Raw genomic sequence first — 19,709 nt, 5'->3', positions numbered from 1 at the left:
GAGTCATCTAGCGGCCCATTCTAAACTTGGCACAAAGCCAAAATCTAATAAAGTCTGTCAATTCATTGATTTCTGGAACTCTAGGAAAACAATCACTAGAGGACAGGGGGAGGAAGGATTTGAAATGAACCTAAAAGGGAAGCCTTAAGGATTCTAGGAGCTAGAAGTGAAGTGGGGACACATTCAAGACACAGTACTCCCATGCAGGATTTCAAAAGGGATATTCTCCACATCCACAGGCTGCATTATGCTACCAGGCGAATTACCTGGGACAGTAGTGGAACGGACATTATCAAGAATATGGATGATGATGGGGCAGCCAGGTGGCTCAGTGAGTAAGAGCACCAGCTCCAGTGTTGGGATGACCTGGAGATCAAATCTCGGGCTCAGACACTCAGCACCACACCCAGAAATAACTGGCCGTGTAACCTTGAGCAAGTTACTTAACCCCAATTGCTTAAAAAAAAAAAGAATATGGATGATGGGGAAAAAGAGGTAGCCTGGCCACTTAGCAAAAATGAGAGGGAAATGATGTTAAGAGTGAGTGCTACAATAATACCCCAAGAGAGTAAAAGAATGAACAGAAGACCTTCAGGTCACTGGGTAGATCCTCTCTGGAGAATTTATTGTTAAACATGGAAAGGAATACTATGGGATGAGAAGACTTGAAGGGAGAAATTATCATTCGTATCAGTGGCAACCTATGAACTTAGAAGGATACACTGAAGTATCAAAGCAAAACATGGTTTTAAACAGCACACATTTGGGTTCAAAGAAACCACTCACACTTTAACTTGGGAAATACCCTTGGGAACAACAACTACAGATTTTAATCTAAAGGTCCATTAAGCACCTACCAGGAACTCTTTGATAGAATGAAGTTTAAAATACCTAGAAATATATTTCTAGTACTCAGGATCCAAACAACATTTCTACAAGGGTACTGTGATCATGCAGGCAAAAATCAGACCCCTTTTAGAGAAATTCAGTACTTAGCAAGGGCTGCTGAGTCACCACTCAAAACTATGGGGGGTGTTTATGAAATCTTATATAATGTCTTCTCAATTACATCCCTACCAAAAAAATACTGAATCCTTAATAACTAGAACTTTGTGGGAGGGTTTTCTTTAATGAACCTTCCTAAATGAAAGAGCTAGAGAGTTCACATGAGGAGAGGCTTTAAATGGGTCCCACAAGCACTGAACTTATTCTTTACTCATGCCTGAAGCCAAGCCATCCCATTGTATCAAAATGACAGCTCCTTAGGGGGTATCTGAACCCTTCTCTGAAGACAAGTCCTAAAAAATGATACAGGTTAAGTTGGCAAAATTTCTTGTCTGCATTTTCCCTCCCAAGAAAGAGACGTAAAATGTTTTCTTATGTGGAATAATGAATGTGGCAATGAAATTACTCACCTATTTACAGAAGAGAGGTATTTGTTAAAGCATCATAAACAAAATCACAATTCCTTGGCAGGGCAATAATAGTGAGGGTCTGAAACCCACAGCTAATGAATATCATACCAGTTTATCTTTTACTTAAAATAACACATCCAGTTATGCTGAACTAAAATGTACTTTCCAAAAGAATATTTTAAGTAATGCTTCTAGAAGTAGTATTGTGACACAGTAGAATGAGCACTGAATTGGAAAGTTAGGACCCTGGCTCCTAGTTTGAGTTCTCTTCTAATGACTAGTTATGTGGTCCTAGGCAAGTCATTTCAAATAAGAGTTGGGACTAGATCTCCTAAGTTCCCTACAACAATGAAAACGACTGTGCATCCATCTTGTCCCAAAGTTTTGCCAGAGGTTCGCACCCAAAATGCATACATAGATTTAAAAAAAATTCAGGATAAATTTGGGAGTAAGGTACTAACAATTGGGGGAGATCAAGAAATGCTTCATAAAACAATTGGGATTTGGGTGAGGGAATGCTGTCTAAGTGTGGAGAAAAGTAAGGATTAATTAATCAGTCAAGGTTTTATTAAGCACTTGCTAGTACTGTTCTATACATTGGGAATGCAAAGTCAAAAAAATTAAACAGTCCCTGAACTCAAGGACCTTACATTTTAATAGATAAGACATCATGAACATATAGTCTATATAAAATACATACTAAACAAGATGGAAAGTTGTACATAAGGGACGGCAAGAAAGCCAGCTTGGCTGGACTGGAAAGAGCATAAAGAGGAATAGAACAAATGTGAAGAAAAATAAGTTGGAGCCAGGTTTTGGAGGGCTATAAATACCAAATAGAGTTCACATATAATCACAGAGGTAGTCAGGAACCATTGGAGTTTGGTGAGCAGGGGAATATCATGGTCAGATCTGTGATTTAGGAAAATCTTTTTGGTGGTACTAAGAAGGATATATTGACGAAAGTGAGTCTTGAGGCAAGGAGATCAATTAGTAAGTAGATAGAAGGGCACATATGTGAGGAAGTCAAGGTAATATTGAGAAGTGATTGAATATTTGTGAAGGATAATAAAAAGTCAAGGAACAATGCTAAGGTTCCAGGTACTATGATAAAAAAGGGACAAGCAATGATGATGCTTTAGTGAATGGGGGGAAGGGATACTTTTGACTGTCACAGGAAGTAAACCCTGCACATAAGGACTAGGTCCTCCCTAAGTCTTTTCTCTGGAAGAAAAGGTTTTTTGTTTTGTCTTTTTTTAACTAAGTAAAGTACCACTGATCTCTGTACCAGTTTGTTCGATGATGAAGGGGAGGAGGAAAGATCCTCACTCTGTTCCACATGCATATATTAGAAAGTAACATTACACTAACTGGGCAGATGGACCAGTAGCCAGGGTAATTTGTCCAAAGTTTAGGGGTCAAAATAAGCCAGGGGTGACCTCAGCCATGGTATACACCTCTTGGTAAGCAGAAAAAGAATTCCTGCTCTTTGGTGTGGCCTTATCCAGATTATGTGCTAATATATGGCAAATACTAAGGTGGCCTATGGAGGGACAGCATGAACTTTAGCCCTCTCTTAGATCTGAGGGGCCATCCTGGGCTGTTCAAGTTTGACCTTCTGAACAATCATGTCTTCACACCAACAGGCAAGTGAATGTGAAAGAGAGAGAAATGGAAAGGCACTTTACCTTGGGCTTAGAAAAAAATTTAGAAATAGAAAAGTAGGAAGCCAGTTAATTATGAGGGTTTTTTGTTGCTTGAAAAAAAAAACCAGGGTCTCCCTCCTGGGTAGAAAGTTGTCATGGTGATTAATAATTATAATGAGCTCTGCAATCTTTCTGATGAACAAGTTACCCGAGAGGGCTTTTCTCCCTCTTTAAACAACATACATAACTTAAGATCTTTGAATTTTCCTCCAAGAAAAAATTTTTTTCAAGATGTTAACAACAGCTTTATAAAAAATGGCAGTGGGAAAACTCTGGTTGTCACAATGGAAGCATTCTCTTAAAACTAAATAACCCAAGCAAATTGTAAAACAGTGCCAACAGAACCAATTTTTTTTAGTTTTTATTTTTCAAGTAACAAGCTTTTTTTTAATAATCACCCCTTCACCCCAAATCCCTCAAAACCTTTATCTACATAGTCCAACAAAACTAATTCCCACATTAGTCATCCAAAAGTGTATTACTCTTTCTGCATTTTAAATTTATCACATGTCATGAGGTGAGTGGTATGTTTAATATTAATTCTTTTGGACTTGTGATTTATCATTGCATTGATCAGAATTCCAAAGCCTTGCCAAGTTGTTTTTCTTTGTAATGTTATCATTGCATAAAATATTCTCCTCTTTCTCTTAATTTTACTCTGTATCAGCTCATAGAAGTCTTCCTTGTTCCCTCTGAATTTTTGTTTTATCATTACTTATGTTCCATTACACTGATATACCACAATTTCGCTAGCCATTGCCCAAGAGAAAGACCTTCACTAAGTTTCCAATTCTATGTTACCATAAAAAAAGCTGCTATAAATATTGTTGCACATATAGATCTTTTTTTCACTTTCTTGTATTTCTTTCAGGGTATAGTCCTAGCAGTGGTGTAGCTGAGTCAATAGAATGTACAGTTTGGTAACTCTCTGGATATATTTCCAAAGTGCTTTCCAAAATGGCTGAACCAATTTACAACTCCACTGACAATGCATTAGTATACCTGTTTTCCCATGGTCCCTCCAGCATTTGTCATTTTCCTTGCCAGTCTGAGAGATATAGGGGGGAACCTAAAAGTTGCTTTAATTTACATTTCTCTAATTATTAGTGATTAAGAGCATTTTTCATAGAATTGTTGATAGCATAGAGTTATTCATTTGAAAATTTCCTATTCATATTCTTTGACCATTTATTTCTTAGGGAATGGCTCTTAATTTTATACAGTTGAATCAATGCCTTCTGTATCATGGAACTGAGATATTTATCAGAGGAACTTATTGCAAACATTTTTTTCCCATTTACCTATTTCCCTTCTAATTTGGCTTGTGCAAAACATATTTAATATTACATTACAAAAATTGTCCACTTTATGTCCTGTGATTCTTGTTTTAGTATACTTTGTTCGATCATAAACTCTTCTCCAATCCATATAACCTAGATAATTTCTCCCTTGATCCTTCAATTTGTTGACTATGTAATCTTTTATATCTAGGTCATGTACCTAGGTGAAGCTTACTTTGGTATAGGTGTAAGGTGTTGGTTTAAATCTAATTTCTGCCAGACTATTGTTTAGATTTCCTACAGGATCTTTGTCAAAGAGTGAGTGTCCTTCATCCAGTTACAGGGGACTTTGAGCTCATCAAACATTATATTCTTTTTTAAACTAATAACAAAACATTTTGATAATGCTTTGTAGTATATTTTGAGATCTGATACTTCTAGACTCTCTTCCTTCCCACTTTTTTCATTATTACCCTGGAAATTATTGACCCTTTGCTCCTCCATGAGAATTGAGTTATTTTTTTCTAGGTCAATAAATAATCTTTTGGGGTTTTGATTGGTATGGCACTGAAAAAGTAAATCAATTTAGTAGTATTGCCATTTTTATATTGTCTTGACTTACCTGTAAGCAATGAAGTATTTCTCTAATTATTTAGGTCGGTCTTTACCCCTGTAAAGAGTTTTTTTTAATAGTTTTTATAGTTCAATAGTTTTTTAATAACCAATTTATCAAGTAATAGAGCTCTCTTCTTAATCTCAACTTATCTTAAAAAGCTCTTTTTTTGTCTATTTGTTTCTGTGCCATCAGGGTCATCTTAGCTATGAAATTCTGCTCGTGTTACTAATTAGAAAGATTTTTTTCTGTACTGAGGTGTTATGAGACCAGTTTTTTCCATCCACTCTCATCTTCACTGACCAGGGCAAAGATCAGTAAAAAAAATATAAGGGTGATACACTGGCAGGAGAAAAGGTTCCTTCTCATCAAACATAAAAGGTATAGCCCCTTGCTACCACATCCTAAATCTCCCAACTGCTATGAAAATAAAAGCCCCAAAACCAAATAGCTAACATCCACAAATAGTTTAAAGGTCTATAAGGCACTTTACATATATTATCTTATTTGATTCTCAAAATAATCCTATTATGAGGTAGGTATGATTATTATCAATCTCATTTTACAGAGGAAGAAACTGAAGCTTACAAAAATTAGATGATTTTCCCAAATCACACAGCTAGTAAGTGTCTGAGGGAGAATTTAGAATTTGAATTCAGATCTTCTTTACTCCAAGTCAGGCACTCTATCCACTGTAACAATTAGCAGCCTAGAGAGCGGTAAATTCTGTCCTTTCCTTAGAACTGAGATTCATAATTTTTCTTATGTCATGGATCCCTTCAACAGCCTGGTGAAGCTTCTGGACTCCTTTTCAGAGTAATGCTTTTAAATAAAGAGAATTACAAAGGAAACCAATTATGCTGAAATATAGTTATAAAAAAATGTTTTTAAGTTCACAGACCTCAGATTAAGAACCCCTGCCTTAGGATGGTGCTAGGACCTCTTTAAGATTTCAATGTGTATAGTATATAGGTATGTTTGTCTTGTATTGGGTTTTTTGCTGTTACTTAACGTATATTTTATACGTTCCTTCTTATTATACTAAGCATGTTCCTACATAGAGCTCCTTCATGGACTGTCCGTGCATAGCTCTTCTTTCCTTTTTTCTGTCCTGGAGGGAAGGAAGGGTTTCCAATACATGGGCAGGGGTTCACATATGTGGGAGATGATGAATAAAGTTTCCCACCAAAGCTCAGAAGACTTTGCTCTGGCTCAACGAAATGGACAGGCAGGAATTTCCTCTCCTTGTCCTCCCATTAACCATCTGATAGAGTAATAATTGCCAAGAATAATAAAGAGATGAGCCAGAAAGCAGCACAGAGACAATACAATCTGGAGATAATTCAAAGAGCAATAGTTTACAGATGTCATAGAAATTAACAGAGAAAGAAGGTGATCCCAGACACAGACTGAACAGCAGCAAAATCTTTAGTCTGAGGACCCTCCAGGAGAACTCAACTAGCTCCAGGCAGAGACCAAGCCCATCCTTTCATCAATAGAGTTGTAAGTTTGGATGAACTTGAGTCCCAAACCACTATGTGGTGGGGGAGGAGGGCAAAGCAAAAGGCTATTATGCTTATCTGTAAATGTGGCCAACATTACGTTCATTACTTTAACTTTCATTTCTGTCCTGATTCAACTTTGCTGGGTTGTTGCTGTGGTTTTTTTTTTTTTTTGACACATCATGAACAACTAGAAAATCTAGGTCTGAATTAACTTTAGTAGTGTTGGGTTTTCAAAATAGATGGGGACAGAAAAAAAAAAAGGCAAGATAAGTAAATTAACATGAAAAGTCTCTCTAGAATTTGAACTCAGGCCTATAGAGGGTTCCAGGGAAAGAAGATCACACACACACACACACACACACACACACACACACACACACACACATGAATATACATACATGGGTTAGGGGTGTATGTATGTATGTGTGTGTGTGTGTGTGTATAAAATATATCTTGAGACTCAAGCTATTTCTGACTTTTTCCAGTTTTTAGTCAACAAGAGGCCTTCAGAGAATGTCCATATCCTTAAGAGACAAAATTGGAGCTACACTGATTAATTCATAAGTCCTCTGAAGTATTCTAACACACATACTCACTCTCCCTCTCCCTCCCTGTCTCTCTTTCTCTCTCTATAGATAGATAGATAGATAGATAGATATGTATGTATATGTATGTATATGCACATATACACACACATTTGTGTATGACATATATCTCAAATTCAAACCATTCAGAAAGGAGGGTATTCAAAGTATAAAGTATTTTCCTCTGTACCACATATTTCTAACAAAGCCAGGTAACCTTGCTTAGACTGAGGGAGGGGTTCACATCTTTGAACTTTTTACCTTTTCACTCTATCCTCAAGATGATTTAGGAGAATAACTGGCAGGGCTCCAGGGCAGGAATCATTTAGGAAATGTTAAAGTGAGTTCTAGTCAAAGGGGAGAAAACCTCAATAAAGAAAAAGTCCTAATCTGCCAAGGCAGTCAGTCAATAATCATCTGTTCATTTATTGAATCATTTATTAAATGTTTACTACATGCACTGTTCTAAGTGGAGGACATACAAAGAAAATTTAAAACACAGCTTCTGTCCACATGAATGGATAGAGCACTGGGCTTAGAACCAGGAAGACTAATCTTCCTGAGTTTAAATCTGGCCTCAGACATTTACTAGCTCTGTGACCCTGGACAAGTCACTTAAGCTGCAGAAAGAAATGGCAAGTATCTTTCTAAGAAAACTCCAAATGGGGTCACAAAGAGTCAGATACGCTTGAAAAATAACTCAAAAGTCCTCTAAGAGCCCACATTTTTATAGGGGAGACAATATGTATATAGTAATATAAATGGAAAATTCAGAAATGTACGTACATGCATACATATGTGTGTACACATAGTATAAATGGAAGATAATTCCATAAAGAGGGCACTAGCATCTGGAGAATAGGAATAGCTTATTACAAAAGATAGGATTTAAGCAGTCTTGAAAGAATCCAGGGAAGCCAGGAGGCAGAGAGAAGAAGGATGAGAAGCCCAGTCATGGAGGGTAGCTAGGACAAAAGCACAAATTGGAAAGATTGGAGGGTTATACAGAAGCAAGCTGACCAATGTAGCTGGATCACAGGATCAGAGTGAACGGAAGGGTCTAAAGTATAAAAAGCCCAGAAAAGTAAGAAGAGATCCGGTTATAAAGGGCTGAATATGCCAAACAGAGGATTTTATATTTGATCCTAGAGGTAAGAACTGCGTTTAAATCCTTTGTCTGACACTTACTGGCTGTGTTACCACGGGTATAGCACTTAACCTCTTTCAATCTCAATTTCCTCATCTGTAAAATGGGGATTAAAAATGGCATCTACCTCAAAGGGCTGTCGTGAGACCAAATGGAACAACATAATTATAGCACATGCAAATCTTAGAGCACTACATAAATTCTAACTTATTATGAATGACAGGAAACCATCATAATGTATTGAGAAGGGAGTGATGTGATTAGCCCAAAGCTTTGGGAAAGTCACTTTGCCAGCTAAGTGAAAAATTGACTAGAATGAGGAGATTGAAGGCAGGGAGGCCAATTAGAAAGCTATTATAATAGTCTAGGAGAGAGAACTTGAACTAGAGTGGTGACTGTGTGATTTGAGAGAAGGGATATTGTAGAGGTAGAAATGACAAGATTTGACAATGGAATTGATATGTAGGCTGAGTATGAGTAAGGAGTTGAAGACAATATTGAGGTTGCAAGCATGGGTGATTGGGAAGATGGTGGTGTTTTGGGTTCAAACCCTGGTTTTGCCAGTCATTAGCTATATGAATATGGGTAAGTCTATAGAATTCAGAGATATCAGAAATCACCAAGTCTAATCTCACTTTACAGATGATGAAATTGATCCCTGAAAGGGGTAAGAGACTTAGGACAAAACAGATGGATAGTAAATGGTAGAGCTGAGACTCAAACTCAGATCTACTATGATATCTCTCACAACCTTCTTAGCCTCAGTTGCATCATCAGTAACACGGAAATAATACCTTCCCTGTCTATCACATAGTAGTGTTGTGAAGTTTAAATAATGTGATGTCTGAGAAGGCACTTTACAAATGGAAAAAAACACTATACAAATTTGACAAGACTAATAAGTAAAATCTTCTGCTGACATATTATGGCCCATGTGCTCTAAGAGAGGGAGTTGGTGCCAGCCTTCCAAAATGTTCAATAAAGAGATTTCAGGGTGGGTCTTTGAGCCAAAGTATGCCATTGACCCTTCATGCCAAGGGTATCTCATATATGAAAAAGTAACAATACTATTACCTTAAAAATTCCTAAAACAGGGCAGCTAGGTGGCACAGTGAATAGACCACCAGCCCTGGAGTCACACGGACCTGAGTTTAAATCCAGCCTCAGACACTTAACACTTACTAGCTGTGTGACCTTGGGCAAGTCACTTAACCCCAACTACTCTGCCTTCCACCTCCAAAAAGGGGGAAAAAATCCTTAGACTCTGAACTTTACATCTCTAATCTGCTACAATTACAAGGATTTCCCCACTTGTAAACTGGTTGAATAATCTCTGGCATCTTCAGCTGGCATTATGTCAGAGCAGAGGGAAGAAAAACAGCTATTGAAGAATGGGGTATCTCATACTGCTCAGTTGTCCTGAAAGGATAATTAAAGAATGATGCTAACCAGACAGAAGGAGCCTTGATTTGGCCTTCAATTTTGCATTTAAAATGTCCATTGGAAAAACATGTCTGTGGCTAACTTAGTGGCATCATGAGCTAATGCATCACTCTATATAGCACAGGGCACAGATTCTAAATTGCATTCCCATGGCCTGGGCAAAGGTCCAATAAAGGACAACACATCCCATTACTGCCTGGCATCTGCTGATGAAAAATAGCTCCTGCCCACAAGAACAAAATGATTAATTTCCCTTTATGTGATAAAGAAACTCTAACTTGTCCTCCCTGGATCCCAGAAAAGGGATTCCGTAAATAAGCATACTGGGGTCAAAGAAGCAGAGCATCCACTTCTGGGGCTGGACTCACAGCAGCAGCTGAATGAACTTTAGGATGATGGTTTTATATTTAACAGGGAATAAAGCAGCCTCACATGCAGAATGTAAAAGCATATGCTGCTTTTAACCTTCTCCCATTCCCACCAAAGGATCTCAGTTTTGTTTCCTAACTTGCAAAGCATAATTCTCTGGCCTAAGTGTTTTCTCAATTCTTCATGTTAAGTTATTTGCTCACTCAAGGCATTAGTATCTATGACTCGGGAAGTGATGGCCATGATCAGACCACATCTGGAATATTTTGTTCAGATCTGGGCACCATATTTTAGGAAGGAAAATCATAAGGTCCCACCAGAGGAGGGCAATCAGGATGACGAAGAGCCTTGAGAACATGTCATCTGAGGCTTGGGTGAAAGGACTGGGGCTGGGTAGCCTGGAGGAGAGAACATGCCTGGTACATAGTAGGAGCTTAGTAAATGTTTATTGATTGGTGCCCAACAGCTGCCTTCTAGTATTTTAAGAGCTGTCACATAGAAGAGTAATTCAACTTGTACTTCTCAGACTCAAAAGTCAGAACCAAGAGCATTGGGTAGACGTTGTCAGCAAGATAAAACTAGGTTCAGGATGAGGGGATTCTTCCTAACAGAGCTGTCCAGAAGTACCATAGGGGACTCTCTGCAAGGTATGATGAAGGACGTATTCTTTTTTCACCTGTCCAACTCAGATTCTGTATGAATCTCTAGTTTAGTTAAAAAAATAAAGCTTTTTTAAATTCAGAAAGCCTAGAAAAGTCTCCATTTTTTAGCTTGTATTTTAAGTCTTACAGGAATGTCAAAATATAAAGTGTCAAGGCTGGAAGGAACATTACTGATCACCCAACCACCTCATTTACAGATGGGGAAAATGAGGTGAAATGATTTGCCCATAGTCAACATAATTAATAAAAGAATTAGAACTGGAAGCCAGTCTTCCTGACCCCTACTCTGCTGTTTTTCCCACTAGACCATGTTCACCAGAGAGTTTAAAGTGATCTATGGAAGTCATCTGAACATATCTCCCATAACCACAGTTACATCTTCCCAGATAGATGAGTCACTACCTTATTTGCTTGTTTTTAAAACTTTACAGAGAAGATTTCTCATTCTTCCTCAGCAGACCATTTCAATATTTAACAGCCTTCACTAATCAGAATTTCGCCTTAAATCTAATCAAATCCTTCATGCTGCAGTTTAAGCCAATTTCTTCTTCTTCAATGATTTAAACATCTGGTCACCATCATCTGTAAGAAAAGTCCTCAAAAATTGTAAAGCCTCTTACTAGCTGTGTGACCTTGGGCAAGTTATTGGGTTAACACCAATTGCCTTGCCTTCCCTCCAAAAAAAATTTTTTAATTAAATAAAAATATGCTAAAGCCTGCCACACAGCAAGTGCTTAATAAACACTTGTTGATTTGACTAGATCGATAAAAGTAATTCTTATATTTCTCTAGTACTTCAAGGTTTACAAATTACTTCCCCCACAACCACTCTGTGGGGAAGTGTGTTAGTAGCACCATTTTACAGATTAGAAAAGTAAGATTCAAAGGTATTTATCCCTTGGTTACACAGTTATTCAAATCTATTCAGACTAGGCTGAATCCTAACCAAGTCCTGTATTCTTTCAACTCCCTTGTAAGAACTCACTGAAATTTGATCACTAAACTAGGTCCCAGATAATCGATTCCCAAAAGTAGTCATTATAAGTGACACCTGAAAAGATATCATAAAGGATGTGTAATGGGAAGGTATTAGCTCTTAGAATCCCTTGTTTCCTTCAAATGTCAATTCAAGGATGACCTTTTATCTGAAGCCTTTCTTAATCTCCTCAGCTTCTAAACTGTATTGTGTTCATTTTGTGTATATTCCAAATAAATGTACATGTTATATATTCTATCTCCCCCATTAGACTGTAAGGCCCTTGAGGACAGACAGGGACAGTGTCATTTTTGTCTTTGTATTCCTAGCTTTAAGCACAGTGGATGGCACATGTTGTAGAGTCATTTTCAGTTGTGTTCTACTCTCCAGGACCCCATTTGGGGTTTTCTTGGCAAAGATACTGGAGTGGTATAATAGTAATGAAATTTGAAGATGCCTTTGTGTTGGAAAGCTGAGAAGTACTTAGCACCTAGTTTCAAATTAAGCCTCTGTTAAAGAAACAGAAGGTATCATCCCCTGCTGCAGACATAACAGGAAGGGGCTGAACAGGGAGGACCTATACCGTATTTAAGGAAGAGCACAAGCTGGACAGTCAGAACTTCTTGGGACAAGCGTCAGGAGGCAGAGCAGCTGCTGCCAGGAGAGGGGGAGAGGGAGAGAGAAAGAGAGAGAGAGAGAGAGAGAGAGAGAGAGAGAGAGAGAGAGAGAGAGAGAGAGAGAGAGAGAGAGAGAGAGAGAATTTCTCTCAGCAGCATCTGAAGGCTGGGCTGCTGCTGCTGGACTGGAACTTCCCTGGAGAAAGTGACTTTGATTTTAAGAATGGGAGAAAGTGATTTTGATTTTGAGAACATAGTTGCTGAAGACTTCTGAGGGCCAGCTGGAGCTGCCAGAGGAAGCATGACTGTGGTGTCGGCACTTTGTCTGTGGTTCTGTTAAGTTTTCTCTTCCCAGGAACGGAGACTGTGAAGGATTTGAGATGAACTGGACATTGTGAGCTTCAATGTGGAGCGGAAACTGCATGGGGAGCTGGACAAGGAGCTGGCAGCTGTCTGCCTTTGAACTCAGGTGACAGTTTGGTGGATTCAGGTAGGAGCTACTTGCCTTGAGTCAAGATGAAAAAACCTCTCTGTGGATACTGAATAGTGATTGATAAAATTATAACTTACTTGTAACCTAGGGGTGGATGGCTTGTGTATTTTCCACTACCCCTTAAGAGATTACCGAGTAGTGACTGATATTGTAACTTAATTGCATCCCATGGGTGGAGAACTTTGATTATTGTACTTTGTGTCCCTCAAGGAGGCCTTGCCTCCTTAAAGATGAGTGAGTTAAAGATTAAGGAAGCTCGACTCCTTAAGACTGACTGAATTAAGGATGATTGAATGATTGCATTAATAAATGATTTTACTTTGTTGCAAACTATGTGACCACTTTGGTAAAAACTATGCGTCCATTTTAGTGATAAGTTGTTGAGGTGTGACATAGTGAATACTGTATTTTGATTTTCTGTGATAAGCTGTAACACTGTGAATTCTATACCTTGATTTTCTGTGAATGTTTTGCTCTGATTTGTTATTAAATAGAGAGTTCACTATACTATGTAATCAGAACCTTGAAAGCTGTTCATAGCAGCAGTCCTCTGGAAAGCTGCTTGTGCTTGGCTTTACAAGTGGTTTGCCATTTCCTTCTTCAGTTCATTTTCAGATGAGGAGACTGAGACAAACAGGATTAAGTGACTTGCCCAGGGTCAAACAGTTAGTATGTGTCTGAGGCTGGATTTGAACACAGGAAGGTGAATCTTCCTGACTTGAGGTCCAGCATTCTATCCATGTGCCACCTAGCTGCCCGGCACATAGTAGGCACTTAATAAATACTTGTTTGGTTGAGTCTCTGCTTTCCGTTACACAAAGGAATGACATTCTTGGCAGCCTCCTGGAGCCAGAGTGAGATGTACTGGGTAGGACTATGAAAATATGAAACTAGAATGAAACAATTAGCCCTTGAACAATTGTCACACTCAAGAGTTAAGATATGTGTATTCCCCAACACCTCCCTCTGATTTCTCTAGTATTGCTGGAAAACATTAAAGCTGTCCAAAATATGCAACATCCCTTTTAAGAGTTCAAATACAACTCCCTAGATGGTTGAGGGAAACATGTAAATACCAAAGTGAATTGCAGTAAACTGAAGTCCACCACTAGTAAAATGCCTAACCTTTGACGATCTACAGCTACATGTCATTGTCCCAACCAGAAGTAAAAGCCACTTTAAAGCAGTGTGATTTTTCTGCAAGTGTGTCATCACTGGAAAGATTTTCAACTCTCTCCTCCCCACCCTTCCCTTCCCTTCCATCATCAATAGAATAAAGTCACATTCTCTAGGGTTTGCCCAGGGTTGGGGTCACCACAAAGCAGGCCTGGCCAATTCCCATGCTGTGTGTCAGGACACTGGGCTGCCTGACCTTCACATACTGCCAACTGTCCTCTGGAGTAGCCCACTCCTAACCTTGTCTATGCTAAAACTGCCAAAGAACCAGCCAATGTTATTGCATTTGTTTTCAATGCTAGCCAAGGAAAGTCTTCCTAAAGAAAAATTTTTAATAAACAAATCTAAAACTAAATTGAAATGTACATATGACTTCAGCAATGATTACAATAAGCATACACATTGTACACAACTTGGCCATTTGCAAAGCATTTTCCACACATTGGCTCATTTAATTCTAATACTTGTGTGACTATGGGCAGATGATTTAGGAAAAGGGATCACCAATATAGTAGAAGAAGCGACTTCAGAGAGTCTTTGGTCCACCCCATCCGTTTTACAGATGAGGAAACTGAAGCCCAGAAAGATCAACTTACTTGTTCAAAGTCAACCAGATAGGAAGCATCCAAGGCAGAATCTGAATCCATATCCTCTGAGTCCACAGCCAGTGCTCTTTCCACCTTATAGCACTACTCACTTAATCTCCCTAAGCCTCAGTTTCTTTATTTGTAAAATGAGGGGGTTAGACTAGATGACTCTAAGGTTCCTTCCAGCTCTAGAACTTTGAGCCCATGATTCTATTTCTAACTATAACTATTTCTAACATTCAACCAGTTATTTAGAAGTAACATTCTAGATATGAAAAATGTTTAAATTCAGTTTATAATTCACTGGGGGGGGGGGGATTGTGAAATTAAAATAGGAAGAGGGACTAAGCTTGAGATTTCACTAGATTAGAGGATTCCCAGATGAGGAACCTCTTTCTACTAATGTAAGTAAATACCTTTTCTGTAACTTTTTGAAGAGTGTCTATTTATCCAGGGTCACATAGAATGTTTCAGGGGCAGAATTAGAACCCAGGCTTCTGAGCTTGGACTATTTGGATGTGCAGATAGAGCTATCCAACAGGAAGCAGGAGATAAACTGTAGACTTCTATAATACAATACCTTTCTCTTATTTATTTATGTATTGATATATTTTTAGTTTTCACCATTCACTTTTATAAGATTTTTGAGTTCCAAATTTTCCCCCCTCCCTCCTCTTTCCCCAAGACAGCATGCAATCTAATATAGGCTATACATGTATAATCATATTAAATATATTTCCACCTTAGTCATGTAACTTTTCCCATTGTTTTTAGTTAAAAATAAGAGCTTGAGAGAAGTCTCCTCTCCTTGACAGACTTACAGATTTAAATAATGAAGTTACATCAAGGGAATTAGTAGAATATACTATATTCAATTACTTGTTCAACTTAGTTCTAAGAAGTTATTAAATTCAACAATCACTGACTACAAGATTTTTTTCTCCATTTTAATTCCTTGTTTATTGCAGCTATTTTCTTAATAGTTTCAAGTCTTCAGAGCTGGTGCAGGTAAAACATTTGGTCAGCAAATAGCATCACTTACCAGAGCATTTACATCTTCTGTTTTGTAAATCAACATTCGTATCTCTTCTGGATCACCACTGAAAATTGCTTGGACCAGTGGGGGCTGTAAATAAAAGAAAAATTAAAGTCAGGATTTAATTATTTTGAAAATAAAATATATTTTGGAAATATATTTTCTTTAACTACATTTTCATATATATATCTAATACATAAGATTTATGGGGTGAATGAGTGACAGGATCATAGTTGTACATTAAAAAGATTACTTCATTAACAATATGAGAGGTAGATTGAAAAGAGGACATACTGGAGCTGGAAAAGCCAATGAGAAGACCATTATGTAGTGGCCAAATTAAAAAGAAGTGAGGACCTGAACTAAGGAATGGAGAGGAGAGGCTGAGTGTAAGGCACATTGCATCTGGAGTGGACTTGACAGCTGATTGGATATGGAGGCTGAGGAACAAATGAGAATCAAAAATGACTCTGGGGTTTCAAATTAAAAGTGACAGCGGGGGTGGCTCAGCGAGTAAGAGCACCGGCTCCAGTGTCGGGATGACCTGGATCAAATCCGGGCTCAGATACTCAGCACCACACCCAGAAATAATAACTGGCTGTGTAACCTTGAGCAAGTTACTTAACCCCGATTGCTTTGAAAAAAAAAAAGTGACATCAGGAGGATGCTGGGACCACTGGCAACAGATGAGAAATGCAGTATTGCATATATTGAGTTGGAGGCTGTGGGGCTATCTGATGGGAAATAGCAAATTAGCCATGGGAAGCATCAGGGCAGAGATAGAGATTTTCAAATTATCTGAACAGGGATAATAATTGAAGCAGGGACAAATAACCAAGAAAGATAGTATGTGAAGTAAGAAGGCCAAAGGAAAAACCTTATGGGCCTCCGAAGAGTAGAGAAATGATAAGAGGCAAGAGGAGATAGAAGAGATGGTCAGAACGAAAGGAGAAGCAGTAGAATTAGGTGTTGCAATGTCACATAGGCCAAGAAGGGAATAGATCTCAAGAAGGAAGAGGTGTTAAGTAATGTCAGTTCAATGAGGAGGGAAAGCAAAACATGTCATTTAACTGAAAGATAAGGAGGTGGCTTTTGACTGTGGAGAGAACCATTTCAGTAGAGTGGTGGAGACTGACACAAGGTTGTTGAGGTTTAAAAATGAGTGATAAGAAAGTAGAGTCTTTAAAAAAAAAAGACTACATCTTTCCAAAAGACTAGAAATACAGAGACTATTTAAGGACCTGATATGACAGCTGATTGGCAAAGGAGCTTTGAGCTGCTCCATTTCTGACCTATACGTCTGCCCCCTTCCTTGGGTTCACCATAATAATGTCCATCTTAACTGTAGTGTCAACATAGCCTATTGCAACTCAGAATTCCCAAGTACAAGAGATCCATGTACCTTAGTTTTCCCTCAAATTGGAATTATAGGCATGTGCTACCACAGTCAGGGGGGGCCTTTTCTTTCTGAAAGTTTGACCATGAAAGGCAACAGAGACAAAGGACAGGAATTTGAAGGGCTACAGTAAGGTAGACACTGAAGATGAATAAAAGGGAGGGGAATTATTTAAAAAGCAAAGTCACAAAAGAGATGGGGAGAGGATGGACATTATGAGTGTAGAGAGTGTAGCCTCGGCAAGGAAGAGGGTCTCTTCATTCTATGAATGAAAGGAAAAAGAATAGGATGGATGAGGACACTGGGAATTTTTGAGAAGGAAAGTCAGGGAAGTCATTTTAAATGGTCTCAATCTTGACACAGGGAGGGAATGAAGGAAATCGTTTGCTGAGGATGAGAGGAGAGTTGGGGACCTGAAAACAAAATCGAAGATTTTGGACACAGAGAGAGTGGTTGTCAATAAAAGAAGAATAAAAAGAACTCTCTATAGTTGGGATTGGTCAGCATAAATGGGTGATAAACCCAATCAGAAGTCTCCTAACTTATCTCCAGCATCCTTCATCATCTGGGGAGGGCCAGTGGAGAAAGAGGACAATAGAAATAAAGTATCTTCATCTAGGGATAGATATGCAGGGTATGTGTGGCTAAGAGAAATGATTATTAATAACCAATTATTTGAGGAAACACAGAGTTAGCCCCTTCTTCTAAAGTCCTGATTTAAAAAAAAATTAAAAGCTCAGTCTCTTGATAACGAGATTGAATTAACTCTTCTCAAATTTAGTCAGACCCAATCCTTACAAGGGAATTTATTCTAAGGTGGGGAAGCCATTGTGTTCTACTCAGGTCTGAGTGGGGATAAATTCTTTGATTGGATTGCCCAAAGCTGGAGGTATCTGCTTATAGAGATAAGACTCAGTCCAAAGGTGACATCATGTCACTCTCAGGCCCTCATTTTGATAAAGTCCACCTCCCATGGTGTTAACCAATTAGAGTTGATTGTACTCCTCTTCCAAAAGAATAGACAAGTCCTGAGCCCTGCCCCCATAATTGTCTTTGGTCTAAGAGAGTTCACCAAATGGCTATCCTTTTATTAATAATGTACTGGACTTATTAATAAAATAATCAATAAAATAATTACCCAGAAACTTTGTCGCTCTTATCTTTCTAAATTTCACATGGCAGAGGGTTAAGAGATTAAAGGATAGAGAAATCAGTGGGTCAAAAGACTGTGAAGGTCACTAGTAAGGTTAAAAAAGGAATAACCCCTCTATTTGTAATGCCCATCCTCTCCATTCCCATCTCATCAATGACCTTATTCTTTAAGTAATTCCCCTTCCTCTCATTTAATAATGTCAATATTAACAGTTGACGTGTACATCTGGCTTTAAGGATGGCAAAATGTCACACATATATCTCACAGCAATCCTGTGGGGCTCTTTTGGTCCAAATCTGTGATTACATTGGTATGATGAAATTTCCTCTCCCAAAAACAGATTAGAAGCTTCCACTTCTAGAGCTGCTTGGAAAAATCAAGTGACTTGACTAGGGTCATACATAAGTGACACTTGAACTATGGTCTTCCTGATAGTAAGGTTACCTTTCTTTACCACTGTGGCAGGTACTTTCATGGCAGTATTATTACACCCATTTTGACAACAAAAAAAAACCACCGAAAAGGTTAACTGACTTACTTGGGGTCACACAGCTAATAAGTATCCAAAGTGGAATTCAAACCCAAGGGTTTGATGAAGAGATTATAGGTAAAGAAAGGAATTTCAGAATTTGGTATCTTTGAGGTATAGTCATTTATGGTAATGGTGAGATTTAAGGTATGATCTCCCTGATGGTCATATGAAAAAGAAGAGAAAGGAAAATGGAAGGAGCTCCAGTCCACCCTAATTCTTTCCTACTTTCCCTTTTAATTTCAATTCTGTTGAAAGGATTAGGGGTAGATTCTCAATAAGACAGGAAAAGAATAGTCAAGGAAATGGATGCAGGTTTTCTACTATTTGTTGATTTTTAGCTCTTTGAGGACTTTGAACTGAATGTTTAAAGATAAAAAGATTATTTGGGGACAAATCTACCTACTACCTTCAAATCATTCCTTCAGGTACTAGACGCTTGAGGCAAACATGGTTTTCAAGATAATTTTTTTTTTAATTTCTGAACTTACATGCCATAAGGTACTTTGGTAAGTGGATATATCAAGAAACTTCATGGAATGATAGCACACTCTCTTTTCTCAAGGAAAATCTGAACATCTATAATAGTCAAGTTGTCATAAATGTGCACAATATTTTATGAGTTTTTAGGTTCTAAACAGTGAAGAAAATGACAGGAAGTATCTAGGTCTTTGGGGAATTTTTAAATGAAAAATCTAATTTTTTCTATCAACAGCTATGGAATGAAGACTCTGAAGCCAAACCCTTCCACCTTGTTGAAATTAACCTCTCTAAGTCACTTATGTAACCAGCAATTTGGAGAGCAAGGTATATCACCACTCACACATTTAAAGGAATCTGTAGGCTGCACTGGTACTTTTTTTATTCATTCATCAAGAAAACCAAACAGTTCTAAGCTATGCTTGGAATGTTCTCAAGGAGAGCTGTTGGGGACACTTGGACCAAAGAGTGAAAACAGTGTGTAGGACAGGAGTGGTGTGTGTGTGTGTGTGTGTGTGTGTGTGTGTGTGTGTGTGTGTGTG

At 38.2% G+C, this 19,709-nt stretch overlaps 1 protein-coding gene and 1 long non-coding RNA gene across 7 annotated transcripts in view; one reads left to right on the top strand and one right to left on the bottom strand.

The window, feature by feature from the left end:
* ANKRD44 (ankyrin repeat domain 44) overlaps nt 1-19,709 on the bottom strand; it is a 366,132-nt gene that overhangs the window by 188,729 nt on the left and 157,694 nt on the right. For all 6 annotated transcript variants that reach the window (XM_069070155.1, XM_069070154.1, XM_069070157.1 and 3 more), the window contains exon 2: nt 15,616-15,699. In XM_069070155.1, the coding sequence (XP_068926256.1) occupies nt 15,616-15,699 (84 nt within the window). The remainder of the gene's footprint in view (nt 1-15,615; nt 15,700-19,709) is intronic.
* The window catches only part of LOC138147599 (uncharacterized), a 21,087-nt gene continuing 2,583 nt past the window's right edge, over nt 1,206-19,709 (top strand). Inside the window, exons 1-3 of the long non-coding RNA XR_011164861.1 lie at nt 1,206-6,517; nt 12,673-12,807; nt 19,403-19,494. This is a non-coding gene — a long non-coding RNA (uncharacterized lncRNA). The remainder of the gene's footprint in view (nt 6,518-12,672; nt 12,808-19,402; nt 19,495-19,709) is intronic.

The sequence above is a fragment of the Petaurus breviceps genome, unplaced genomic scaffold (assembly GCF_028583685.1).
Source record: "Petaurus breviceps papuanus isolate PSGF00001 unplaced genomic scaffold, PetGlider_PUasm1.0 90804, whole genome shotgun sequence".
NCBI lineage: Eukaryota > Metazoa > Chordata > Mammalia > Diprotodontia > Petauridae > Petaurus > Petaurus breviceps.
Note: the sequence above shows the minus strand (reverse complement) of the source record. Positions and strands in the feature narration are given on the sequence as shown.